The 14162-nt window shown below is 38.3% G+C and overlaps 1 protein-coding gene across 1 annotated transcript in view; it reads right to left on the bottom strand.

The window, feature by feature from the left end:
• LOC137279285 (neuronal acetylcholine receptor subunit alpha-10-like) overlaps positions 1–5295 on the bottom strand; it is a 47547-nt gene extending 42252 nt beyond the window's left edge. The window contains exon 1 of the mRNA XM_067811802.1: positions 5106–5295. Coding sequence (XP_067667903.1) covers positions 5106–5181 — 76 coding nt within the window. The 5' untranslated portion in view covers positions 5182–5295. The remainder of the gene's footprint in view (positions 1–5105) is intronic.
• Between the last annotated feature and the right edge of the window lie 8867 nt (positions 5296–14162).

The raw sequence follows: 14162 nt of genomic DNA, 5'->3' as shown, positions 1-14162 counted from the left end.
CACTCTGTTGTGTTTACATCTCCCCATCATCATTGTTTATATAACGTCTATTTCATCTACCCCATTGATTGTATACACATGCACACATCAGGCTTCCTGTAAATCTAATTATCTGTATATGACTCTGCTGTGTACACATCTGTTAACTGGCTTCACTTAATCCCTTATTGTTTTTTATAACTGCATTTGATCTGTCGTCTGTGATTTGTTTGTATGCACATGTACTTATCTTCTTCCTGTAAGTACTGGTATATATAATATGTCTTGTACTCCTGTCTCTGTCACCTGAAGAAGGGGTAAGAAATAGAACCGAAACGTCGTGTCAGACAAGAAGTTGTCATCAGTCTACTCGTCCTATTATATTCAGCAACTTCTAAATGCCTCTCAAGAATCTCAATATAGTGATGGCGCAGACAAATGAAAACCAATTCCAATTAAGAACGCTGCTCCAATCAAGGTTGAGACAACGAAGGCAACCATCTTGCTCCGATCCAGTACAAACATCTAAACAGTAATAAGTCCTAAATAGGAGATACTAAGTCCTAATTAGGAGATATTAAGTCCTAATTAAGAGATATTAAGTACTAATTAGGACATATTAAGTCCTAATTAGGAGATAAAAAAATCACGCTGTGACACAAGAACGTTTCCGTAGTAATGCTTTGGCGTACATTCGTATTTCTCAAATTACACACAGCACAGTGACTGATTTTACTTTAAATGTAACTAAGATAGATCTATTGTACTAATATCAACTTCGTATTGTAATGAACATTTATACCATGAGTATGTTTTCTAATATACAGTGATGGAGTGGAGGTCTAGTGGTTAAGGCGTTCGCCCGTCACACCCGGGTTGGAACCGGGTTTGATTCCCCACACTGTGTATCGAATTACTAACAGTATCATTCATAGAAATGATTTATAGATGTAATACGTGCACGCATTTACGAATATAAACACTACAGTTTGCTGTTTCCAAAATATATTTTGTATGTTCGACTTTTGGTCAGCCAAATTTGTAAATGTTGAAAACTTGCATCGTTTCAGGTTTTCCACCAACGGTATGTGGATGCCAGGTTGTGAAATCTTTTCGCGTCATTTTGTGTTACAACAGTCAATATACTTCAGTCACTTAATTAACGTTCACACTGCAGTTTCAACATCACTAATTGTTAGCAGGTAAAACTATTGTGGCGGCGTCTATTGCACGTCGGCATGGCATTGACGAATTTGCACCTGTTTAACACTGGCTGTGCCCAAAGCAGCCACACCTCAGAATCCCCTGTCCATCACATATAGACACAATAGAATGTCATCAAAAGACTGAAGTATATTGATTGTTGTAACACAAAATGAAACGAAATGGCTGACCCTCTCATCATTTCACGAAATGTCTTAAGTTTTAAGTTATTTCGACACTAAACAGTTATTAAAACCACAGTCATTCACTCATGCTTATAGACAAGTTCTCTGTTTTGTGCTTGGTTTTCTATCATTGTGCCGATACCTATGGCGTTAAATTCATTTAACTAACTCACTGACATGTATCATGTCTAGTGTGAGACAGCAAACTATAATGACTGCTACTTGTAAATAATCGAGCTTGGACCGGACAGGTCTGTGATTGATAAACGACGTTGATCTGAATATAATCGAATCTGGACCTGACTGTGATTGACATCTTGGGCATTGGTCGTGGCAAGTGATCATCCAGCTATGCCAGCCTGACGAACTAATAACCGACTCTTACGGCTAGCTATTGCTCAACATATATTCTAACCCAGATCCAGATTACTTGCATATAGAACAGTCGATGTAAGTTATTTGCTGTACATAAAACCTTTGTGGAGGTAAGCATGACTGATGCTTGAAGTGTGAAGACTATTTCTGTTGTCCCCAGCCGTGATACTGCTAAATGGACGTAATCACATATTCACTCACTCACCCATCCTCTCACTCACTCACACCGACCAATTAACCAATCCCCAACCCAACAAATCCGTCAGTAAAATTACACTCAAACAGTTTAGATACTTATCATCAACGAGTGAAGAATAGATACATAATGAGAACATACAGCCAGAAATCAACTGCTTGCATTTCTCGAGACAAAGAGATGTTCCAATAGACCGTCTTAATGAACCTTTTGAATACCTCATCAATCACTACCTGGTGAATGTCGATCTCTTTATTTGGACCTCTGTTTCCATTAGTGTCGTACGTGAACTGGTCAAATTGGAGTGTTTGATGAGGACCATGTTTAAGTATTCCTGAGAGTATGACTTGGTACACAGGTTACCATCTGTGAGTAACATCAGAATAAATTTCATTATACTGGTTCAATAGTCGTTGGTACAGAATCCATCAAACTGCACCCTGTCTTAATTGCGTTATTCTTCTCGCGATGCATGTTCTACGATCTAAACATCATGATTCTATGTTATTGTCAAGAATGACTGGTGAGCAAACCTGTGAGCATTAATTATCATGTAAGCAATCACAAATGTCAACCAGTAGTATGGATTGATAATAAATTAATGACCTCAACAGTTTCTACAATATTTAACCAGCGTTACCGACCGTTATGCAATGTTGGTCATACTGCTCATAAACAGTATTGTTATCGTTCATGTATGAAAGCTTCAAATGAGCCTTGATGAATATCTTATTTTGTGGAAAGTCTGAAAGAAACTCTTTAATCGATATGTGATTTGTTCAATCTGGTTGATTAGGTAAACTAAAAAAAAAAGATAAATGATAACTTTCAATCTTGTTCCTTTTATGTTACTCCAACCAGCAGAACATGCAAGAATAAGGGTATTCATTGACTTGTAAATAGAATTGCTCTTAATGATTAATTGGGAAAACAACTGCTTGTGCTCAGTCAATCAGGAACAAAATGAACTGATGTGCTGACAACACATTGTTCACGCATGCGTGTTGAGGAGGAGGCACTTATCCCAAAACCCACTCATTCATTTTCAGAATGATTTGTATAAGAGTAGGGTCAATCGAAAGAAAACGCTGCAAAAAAGTGAAAAATGAAGAAACTGTTATTATGGTTTATTATGTCAATTTATCTCATTCCATGAACTGTTTGCAAAACGTAATACGTGGCTGGGTAAATTTTGGTAAAATGATATTGACTGAATGGCGACAACCTTAAGAAATGAATTTGAAACAACATGACCCATGCTGTCACAGATGGAGTGAAGAAAAGGAATAAACTATTGCTTTCAGATAAAAAAAATGTTTGAAATGACAATCAACAGTTGTGCATGACGCAAATATAAAGCTATAAAGTTCTAAATCAAATGTATTATTCTTAGAGCGCTGAATAGGCCCAAGTACAGTTTTGCATATGATACCACATAACTTAACATACTTGCAACTGAAATCCAAACATAGGATGAAGCCAAATATGATTGTCCCTTAATAGCGTCCAGTAGGCTTGTGATGTGTTATACAGAACCTGCATCAATATGACTGCCAGTCTTTGTCATTGACTGGCATGATGCACCTCAGCCAAGTGGATTGTATGATTGAGTCCATGAATGGAAGCATCACTGTCTATAATGAAAACTACTGTAACATGAATAATCTTGTAACGGTGGTCTTGTGAAAGGCTGCACGTGTTATTTGATCCAAACCAGTGAGAATCACTTGTTATAAAGTGTTTATATGATGGACAATACATTCCTGGAAAACTCAATGAAGCTTGAACCGCCAAGAAACCATTAATGCGTGTTTGTGTGGAACAGCCTTTCACAACATGAAATGTACAAAGGACGTCCACTATATTTGATTACTTTTTATTTACTTATGTGAACAAAAGCACCCCTGGCCCTTTCAACCGGTTTTTGAAGCAGAATTATAACATTCAACATATCGTCTAGTGTCAAGAAATGCTGAATGATATATGTGTATAATGTACAACTCCAAAGACACCATGCAAACAGAACGACCAGAAAGCCGTACAAGTACAACCCACCATTCCTATGTAAATATTGTTTCTAATGAGAGAGAAACATACATCTCTCACTTCTATGGTCTTCGTTATGTATGAGGTACTGAACAGCCTCATGTCATAGCCCAAATGTTATTTTAGATGTCAAATAGCATATTTAGTGGAGCATTAACGTGACTGTAAACTCTAGGTGTCTGTTCCGTCTGGGATAGACTTACACGTGCCAGAGCTGTTTGCATTCAATACTCTGACAAAACATGAATATATACCTCTCAACGTTTAAATAGCAAACACAAACTGATGGTATCAGTTAATACCTACATACTACTACTGTTTATACAACAAAATTAATCAAAACGCTTTGGCCAACAACAATCACAACGAGATATATGTTGGGACAATATTTTCTGTTTCAAGAGACACATGGTCATGCATTAAATAACATTATCAAGCACATACAGACATTGCTAACGATCGTTGATATACAACTAGTCCAAGTACTAAGTACTGAATAGACTAATCTGTGAACAGAACATTAGGAGAGAACATCAAAGAGAGCCACCCGCTGTAAATTGATGTGAAGTGTGTTAACATGGCACATTTCTCCTGTTTTTGAACATACGTGTCACCTACATAAACAATGTAAATATGCAGAATCCATTATATCACAGCCTAAGACACACAATGGATGGATGCATGTCAAACAAGTACATGCATACTGTTATTGTTACACTTAATGAAATACCACGTTCTATCCAGACAACATTTCTCGGAGATATTAAAAGCGCGATACCAAAACATCCATGGTTTCGAAGAAACGGGTACAATGAAAGAATTATTTCAATAGCTATTGAAGAGCTATTTCGCAGAGCTGATTTAGATCGATGAAACCTGCCACAGATTTCGACAGGTGGCTATTACATGTCTTTAGATGATTGTAGCATTTAGTAGATGTGATCGATATTGTCTATTAAAACAATAACAGGGCCATTTGAAATTCGTATGACGCATCGATACTCAACCATCCATTGTCTATTAAGCTCATTTGACACACTGTCTCACTGTGAAATTATAGTTAGCTGGTAATATCTGAAAGAAATGGCATAATGAAAAGAGGGACTGCGACCATCACATACCTGATTCCTCCTGCGCTTTGATGGCAATCTGCAATATCCCAGAAAGACAGACCAAAACGGCAATGACAAAATTCATAGTCTCTACAGTCGTCGAGATTCCCCCATTCACATGTATTTTCCATTAATTAAGCAAATCTCACATTGAAGGGACGAATAACTACCGTCCGAACAGGCTTCCACGAAGCACAGTGTTGAGACTTGCTCTGGTTGGAGGCGTGTCCGTTCATATAACGATCTCTCTAGGTATAGCAGTAGTAAACAGCTTGCTTCTCGCTTTCCTATGGGATGTATCACGACTTGGGCCTTGTTGCAGTTTTACTTATCATGTCGTCTGCTGTTGATGTGTTAGCAGACGACACTGTCGAGGCTCGGTGTGCAGTGTGCGCACAGCTGGTTGGTGCTACCTTGTTCAGACTTAGCCGTTTGTAGCCACGCTGAGCCTCGCGCTGTGCGTTGTAATCAATAGAATAGGAGAGAAAGAGCAGGAACTTTTAAACACAAAAGAAGTCAGTTACTTAACTTCCTTGGTCGTGACTAGAAGCTGGGTGAGGGGTTACGCTCATTTGGAATATGGCAGCATAGATGATGCAAGTGGAATTGAATTCTAGTGCTTTCGATGGACTTCAGATGGATTAAATCAGGTGATGCAATTCAACCGCACCTTACGACCATATAGAGATATTCATATTCTTTGTGGTGTCTTCACATACTTCCTGCAATTAAGCAGGCTGTTGTGCATATGCATGGCGATTTCTATTGCTTATAATGAATTGATCACAACTACGTTAGTTCACTAGATTGTGAAATAACGATGAGCCGAAATTAAGAAAATAGAATTATGTCAGTGAAACATGTTTTTACAAAGATTCAAAAATACATGTTGTAATGTTGCGTGTGAATCTCAATAATTGTGTACAAGAATGATTATTTTGCCTCATAAATGGTTATGGATGTTAGTGAACGTGAACGAAGGGGGTTATAATGACAGGATAACTGAAGTGCAATTACAAATGTGTGTTATAATAGTCCCTTGACAACGTCCATATCGATCAACGGGTCAAACACGTTACTATTATGTAACTCATGTCTCCTTGTTCACACTGAAGTTTCATGGTGTGTTGCACTTAATCTGCAATTATTTTCCCTTTTTATTCTAATTTCGTCTTTATCTAAAATCGATTCACGCGAATCTGTATTTGACAATAATTTTTACCTCTGTCAGTTTGAACGGTCGATGGGTCGAATGTCCCAAGTCCTATTGGGGAAACAAATAATTCGGTTCATTATCTCAATCTCACTCTGCGACCACGTTTAGATTCTTTATGTTCAGATGGAGAAATTTCAAATCAACAACACTTGGAAAAATCTCCAGTTAGATGAAGCAGAAAATATGTTTGTCATCAAGGAGACTCGCATTTACGATGATGTCTTCTTTCAGTGTTCAATTCGGGAAATGAATAATTCAAAAGTTTGCTGTAAAGATATGGGTCACAAGAGTGCACTTAAAGCGTGTATTCTCATCACCAAGTGTGGTGGAAAAGCAGGGGAAGGAACGAAATCTCACCTGGAATGTCTTCATGGCTGCATGTTTGGATCCTTTCTGGTTAGAATGTACTCATCATTCTGTCGTTGACGTGAGCTAGAACTGGTCTCTGAAACATACTGGACGCTGATGGACGGACTCGGACATAATACGCTAGTTAAATGGATCATGGTGTATTAAATCATTCCGTGGTTTGTCGGACCTAGGTACGATTGCTACAATGTAGTTTTGTTATTGTTTACGTTTTCCTGTGTGATGTGAAACAGCAAACACAAAGTATAGACTTGAAGTTAGGTAAAGTGTCTTACAGCATTGTCCATGGTGACTCAACAAGTGTCTACATGACACGAATACGAACTCTTAAAAATAACAAGGCCATCTGACCCGTCAGATACATTCACTCCTTTTATATTTACATGAAGGCAGAATAATCTACACCACAGCTCGTAAAGAGACAAGCACAAGTGTTCCCAAAACGAACTGATCAGTACACATTGCGATCGTACTTTTTTTTCTGTTCTCTTGGTTTGTTGATTAACACCACACTCAGTAATCCGGGTATATGACAGCTGTATGTAAATAGGATAGTAGTATGGATCAGACACTTCAGTGATCAACAGCATGAGCATCGATATACGCACTTGGGATACGATGACATGTGTGACTCCAAATCAGAGAGCCTAGTCACCTGATCCCGATAGCAGCCTCTTGGAACAGAGATGTGTTTCTGTCAAACAATTCTAACCCGGATCTTCACGCATGTTTGTTATGGTACTCTCACTACGTGTATGGTTGATCTCTCTAACAATCACATACCTAGTCTCACAAAGCAGAGCATGTACACTTTGTGAAAGAGCTCCCCTGTTTCGGCTGTGACCAAACCTATGCCCTATCCGCGTCTCTGAGCGTCACCTGCGTTGTCGTTGTAACAGATTTAAAACATGTGTTCTAAATAACATGAAAGTATACAATTGTACTATTTACAGCTTCTGCTGTAGCATTTTAGCATTCTCTCAGTTTAACTGAGTAACTCTTAATCATTTTAAATTCCAGCAATTGAAGTGTTCACGTCTTCTTGCGTTCCTGAACAGCTGTAATGGTTAATATGCAGATTAAATAGATTATTTTCTTATTTTCACAAAAATGAAATCTTACCAAAAAACGAACGACAGTATCAAAAATGATAGCCGATTTAATGAGGGCATAAATCCAATTACCGCTCTGTAAGCTCAGACACGATGCATAACACCCAGGAAACGTTTAATAATGAAAGGTAGAGGATGTATGTGGATGGTTTATGAACAGCAATTGACTCAGTACCAGCGTTAGCCAAAAATAATGAGCAATCATTTGACATTTACGCACACTTCAATAGGACCCTGTAATCTGTTTAGATTGTTATTGGCGTCTGAGCAATCTCCTTTCAGGATCTATTCCACCATTTGACCGTTTTTCACCCTGCCCAAATGCAGGAAGGAAGGATCTCTTAACGCCCCGTTGTTTCAATTTCACTTAAAAAATCTTTGTCGACATATTAGTTATTTCGCGAAATCTCCAGCTATGTTTCTGAGCCGATGGGGAAACTTTGTCGTTGACGATAATAGGGAAAGTTGCGAGAAAAGACACTGCTAGTAAATTAGACCGAGACCCATTTGCATTGGATTAACATTACCTTCTGAGAAGATTTTCTTTACCACTCGTTAAAGAAGATCCTGTGGGTTATAATAGTCATGTAGGAGTAGTCAATTGTGCGTTTTAACACCCATTCCTTAGCAAGATTAACAAACCTAAATTGTACGAGATAACGGCTTTTTCTCATGCACTTTTTTGAAATACACGGCGGAGTGCAATCAAAGACTAGAAAGTTATCCACCCGTGAAGATACGCATTGGGAGTGGTCTTCAGCAACCTATACTTGTAAGAGACTGCTGCCGGGATCGGTTGGTCTTCGCTGACTTGGTTGACACATCTCATCGTATCTCGGTTGTTTAGAACGATGCTCATGATGTTGATGACTGGTTTGTATGGTCCAGGTTCGTTTGTTTACAGATATCCGCCATATATTGTTGAGAGTGGCATGTAGGAACATACCAACCATAAACTTAACCACCCGTGTTTGTAAGAGACGGTGAGGTCATGATGACCTGAATTTGAGCAGACAACTTTGATGCTCGCTTTGATGAAAGCAAAAATTTCGAGTGCAACTACTACCTCTGCTCATCTCGAAACGGAAGGGGATTGTTGAGCTAATGTTACACTCATGAGTGCTACCAGACTGCAGCGTATGTTCAGCATGATCAAAACATGCATAGAAACATAAGTCAGCGTCTCTCTACCATAATTCCAAAATCACGAAGTTTGTACCTTTTTTCCTTCTTAGATTGATTTAAGTCAACATTTTTCTGAATAAAAATCAATATGACAAACATAGCTTGTCCTCCGCATCGTTGAGCTTAACTCAAACTGCATATATTGCGTAAGATTGGAAAATACTTCAAAACCATTCCATTATAGCCTTTGGGAACCTTTCTCTGCATGATTTTACGAAATTGGACTTCTGTGGCATTTTATTGGCCGAATTCTCCAGGGTTATAATGCTGTTAACGATGCAATATTGACGCATCGAGTGGAGAATTATGGTGTTGGCTTAAAATAAAATCAATTAATAACGAGAGATGTTCCCTCCTCACCAATCATGACCTCATCAATACTTCGACAACCTACGAGACAGACACTTGATACTCACCGGGGTTCCAGCAGAAATTAGATATTAAGAATAAATTATGAATCTGAAAGTAATTGATCCACGTTCCAGGACACCACCCCAACACGTTGTTGTCAGATACCATTACGAGATTTGCCATTGTAAAGAAAATTGAAATGCTCCTTATTTTTCAGGAAATTTATTGCATTTAACATGGACAATGTAGACTATGGATTTAATGCAGGCGCATGATGAAATTATGTGCAATGACTTTGCCACAGCGGCTTGAATATATCTGTAAGTAAATTTAGGTATTATGTGTAAAGCTCCTTTGTATTCCGAACACACAATGCCGTAGACATTATGTCCTATTGGTATTACATGAAACATAACATGCACAGTGCAAAGGAATCCAAACATATTCATGTTCCTGTTACCGTCATATTAAGAACCATTTTGTCAGGATGTCTTGTTTGGATAGTCTACAAAACGTATATAAGGTATTCAATCTCATTGATTGCTTTTATCCTTCCGACGTTCTTGTCTGGGACTCTTCGAATATGCATGGTATATTTCATGTGAAATGAAGGCCAACAACGTTGGCCAGGATGTTCCACGGCTAATTGAATATATGCAATGAATACAAATATGACATCGCTTTAATATAATTACTTCCCTCAGGCAACATGCGACAATAAATATCGAATGTCTTCAAGAAAATACCCATTTCTGAGCTAACAAGCGTATGCTTGCAAGCACTGAGTGCTTTTGATTGATGTTATAGTGGACTGTTCTTCGGTATCTGATCGTTTATCATTATAAGAGCATAGGGGCCACGTATCTGTCAAGTTAAATGACGCAGAAAGATGTAAATAAGGACCTTTCTCCATAACTATTTCTTGGTAGAGTTCACTTGATTGTTTTATGAAATGATTATTCCATAAATTGCCATTTAATTCCCTTACCATATCCCGCTGATACGACGTAAAGCAACGTACATTCATTTACGTATGACCTTCACACCCAGAGATCCCCCCAAAAGCATTGTTATAAATCCACGTTAGACTGAACGAGATGAAGTATAGCCACATTTCATAAAGGACATAACTTTGTACCAGAGCGATTATTGATTCCTTTGTTTACCACACATTTAAGTATAAAATTATGTCATGATGAATTCCTGTCCATGTATCAAGTGGTATTGGTTTAGAAGATGCATGTATTGTGACTGCTGTTTGGAAATGAATGTATTCTCTAAATCGTTCTCGGTTACCCTTATCGATCAACACTTTTCTTCCCAAGACACAGCTCTCTCCTGCAGGTTTCAAAGATAATAACTTGATTAATACCACAACAATGTGTTTTGCTCCCTGATTTGAACATTTTTGCCCCAAAATGGCTACATTTGTCTGAAAGGATAAATCTGATTGCCGTTGAGTTCACAGCAGAAGTTTGATGTAACTATGCTTTATTGAAAACATATCAAACTTATCTATTACAAGCACTCTGTTGATGAATCCATATCTTTGAGGACAAGTTTGCAATGCATAGTCGAAAAGGCAGAGACATGTAACATACATGAAACACTAATTACGCGTAACTGATTGTTTTCAGAGACAACATCTGTTATTACCATTATGGCAATAAATCTGAACAATTCGTCGTCAATGAAAATCAGCACTGACGCTGAACATGCCATACGGCATTATGTCAGGTATGTTCCCATGGGGAAGTGTCCGGGACGAAAATAAACATGCTCGCGGTCCCACGCAAAACAGTTCGCGTTCACCGACAGCGCATATCCAGCACTGAAGAGGAGCAGTAATAAGGTCTTGAGATTCACGACAAGACTTCAATCCGCGTCAATAAAGTAATGAAGGCTAATGAGACAATCAATACGATCACGCCGTTTATTTTCATTTCAGTCAGACGTGCATAAAGTGCAATATGGAGACAAACTGAGAGACGAGACTTGAGGGAAAGACACAAATATAAGAAGATCTTATTGCGTCGTGTGGCCAAAGTGTTAACCAAACAGATTTATTTTCGACGAACAAGAATCGAAATGCCATACAGCGTTTTCACCAACATTAAGAAATTCGTTTTCGAGACTATGCAATTCGACAAATCAATTTACGCTTTTCATCGATAAACAGTTTTACAATTTTTAACAATCCATATAAGAGGTTGACATTACAGCAATCATAACTGACATGGTGGTATCTTACCGTTTTGTGAAGGTAGTGTAGTGATTCAGGTGTCTGTTCGTCGATCCGAAGACTGGTGTTCGATTCCCCACATAATAATAATGTTTATGGGCTATCCCTTGGCCGGTACTGGTTAAATAGCCCCGATTGTAGTACTGCTTAAATAGCCCTGAATATGATACCTTATGGCTGTTTAACATTTGCAAACTTGATTTGGATGCTACAAGAAAACAAATAGTCATTTAGATGACGTAATGCTCAGTGATCCATTCGTATCATTTCCACAGCTATGTTTTCCTTTACAGCAAACGATCTGTATTTCTGTGGACAGTCAAGATTGGGCGTTATTTTGCACTGATGCTGTTTTTATTAAATATAACATAATTATGTGTCCACATTATATGTTGCATCGCTTCGAGTTAGAATATAGATCTACTAGATTCTACTACGCTTGGTAAGAAAAGACTGAAGTTTGTTTATGGTCCCTATGAAAGCAGTTACATATTTTTTCCAATATTTCATGTAGCTACACACCAATAATCTGTTATCACATATATACCTAGATCCTAATAGATCATTTGACTTCGTAGGTATGAGCAGTAAAAAAATCCCAAATCAAACCAAAAATAAAAAAACCCCAAAACAAACATCAAACGAACCATATTACAAGAGATTTTAAATGTCTCTCTGAAGACCCATTAATATTTGTCCATTCATCAAATATCATACAGAGAGACGCTCTTGATTAATGACACCATGTATCAAGTGCAATCATCACAAGCGTCACACACTGCCTCTGAGTTCATACACTTTCATCTGACCTCGTAAAACACGATATCTAGTTATTGCTACCGTTCATCCATATTACAACTTCTACCTATCAGTCTCTTCTGTGTGAAAAGGTTTTAAATTACTTTTGTGGAAGACGTGAAACCGTACACGAGTCATGGTGTCCGATCTGCATTAAACGCAATAATTCATTATGTAGAGTTGCATCCTTCTGCTGTGTTAGGATTCGCTGATCACTGGTTCGTCACTTCAAACTAAGGACATTAAAATGTTGGTATTACCGGCGTAAAACCAAACGCTCAGTTCAGCAACGTATGTCCCTGTACATGAGGACAGAATCTAATTCCCTCAGCGGGCAACATATTCCACATGGCAGCGCCAGTTTCCTTATTGGAGTCACTTTGGTAAATGTTCATGTTTTGGGTAGGAAGTGATGTAGACTGTCCGTATGGTTTCGAGATTCCACAAACTATATGTGCAACGCCAGTAGAATTATTGGAGTGCAGTGGTCAATAAAAAGAGGTCATCTACACTATTCAAAAGGATTTGAAGAATACCCTAGTCCTTCACATAGCGTTATCACGTCAAGTATATCTGGTCTGATATGTTTTTAACTTCATTTGAGTTGAATATGCTACAGTCTGTCATAAACATTTGTCAGAGACATGCCTTTAGAGTGTACATTGATACCAAGACCACGAACAACAGAGATAAAAGGAGACATTGCTTTGGTTTCTTCTTCAAGAAAACAAGTCGAAGTGTCATGCTTGAATGTAAGCGATCGATGTTTGTAGTTATATCAACAAATGTGTTTATAAAGAAAGCATTTGGAAGGACGATAATATCATGTTTCGTAGACAATGAGAATAAACGACTTATCTTCAGTTGTTAGGTGTTTTCGCACATTTCTATAACAACAGGGTGGGTTTGAGATGAACGTATCAGACAAGCTTCATGGTTGACGGTTGTATTGATTCTTACTTGCTCACACAGCTACTACTGGTGGGTGAGGAGTGTGTTTCCTGGTTGCTTTCCTACTAGATAGGCCTTCTCATTGCAGTCATTGACCTAAGGTCCGACAAGACTTGCCGGGATACACTAGACAAAGCGGAGATGAACTACAGAAGAGTCATAAGACAACGTGATGTAATTTTTATGCCTTGAAATGCTTTCCTGTAATGGAAGAATAATACAAGGATTGTAGAACTTTGCAATTGAGTATTGATTGAACCATGCATATAAATCTAAACAAAAGCACAAATAAAAATAAAACTCGACGCCGTTCTTCTACATTTGCATATACAGGCATACTTCTGGCGAACTGGATATATTTAACAGTTACATGTGCATTTATATAACATGTTTTCTAGTTGATCCAAGCAATAATACTTCAATTGAAAATTACACATTGACGCTTTCCAACGATGTGAAGGGTATTCCAGCACCCAATTAATCTTTTGCACCGAACTTTTGGGTAAAAGTAGACGGATGCCCATCAGCATGCGGTATAACAAGTAAACGCACATGTAGTGTGCGGTTTGATGATATGCTGTAAAGTAGGTCTCTTATTCACTTCCGTTCGTTTCTCGTATATGTGAATGCCATGCCGTCTAAAAGTAGACGGATGCCCATCAGCATGCGGTATAACAAGTAAACCCACGTGTAGTGTGCGGTTTGATGATATGCTGTAAAGTGGGTCTCTTATTCACTTCCGTTCGTTTCTCGTATATGTGAATGCCATGCCGTCTAAAAGTAGACGGATGCCCATCAGCATGCGGTATAACAAGTAAACCCACGTGTAGTGTGCGGTTTGA

This window comes from Haliotis asinina, chromosome 3, assembly GCF_037392515.1.
Source record: "Haliotis asinina isolate JCU_RB_2024 chromosome 3, JCU_Hal_asi_v2, whole genome shotgun sequence".
NCBI classification, from domain to species: Eukaryota; Metazoa; Mollusca; class Gastropoda; order Lepetellida; family Haliotidae; genus Haliotis; species Haliotis asinina.
Note: the sequence above shows the minus strand (reverse complement) of the source record. Positions and strands in the feature narration are given on the sequence as shown.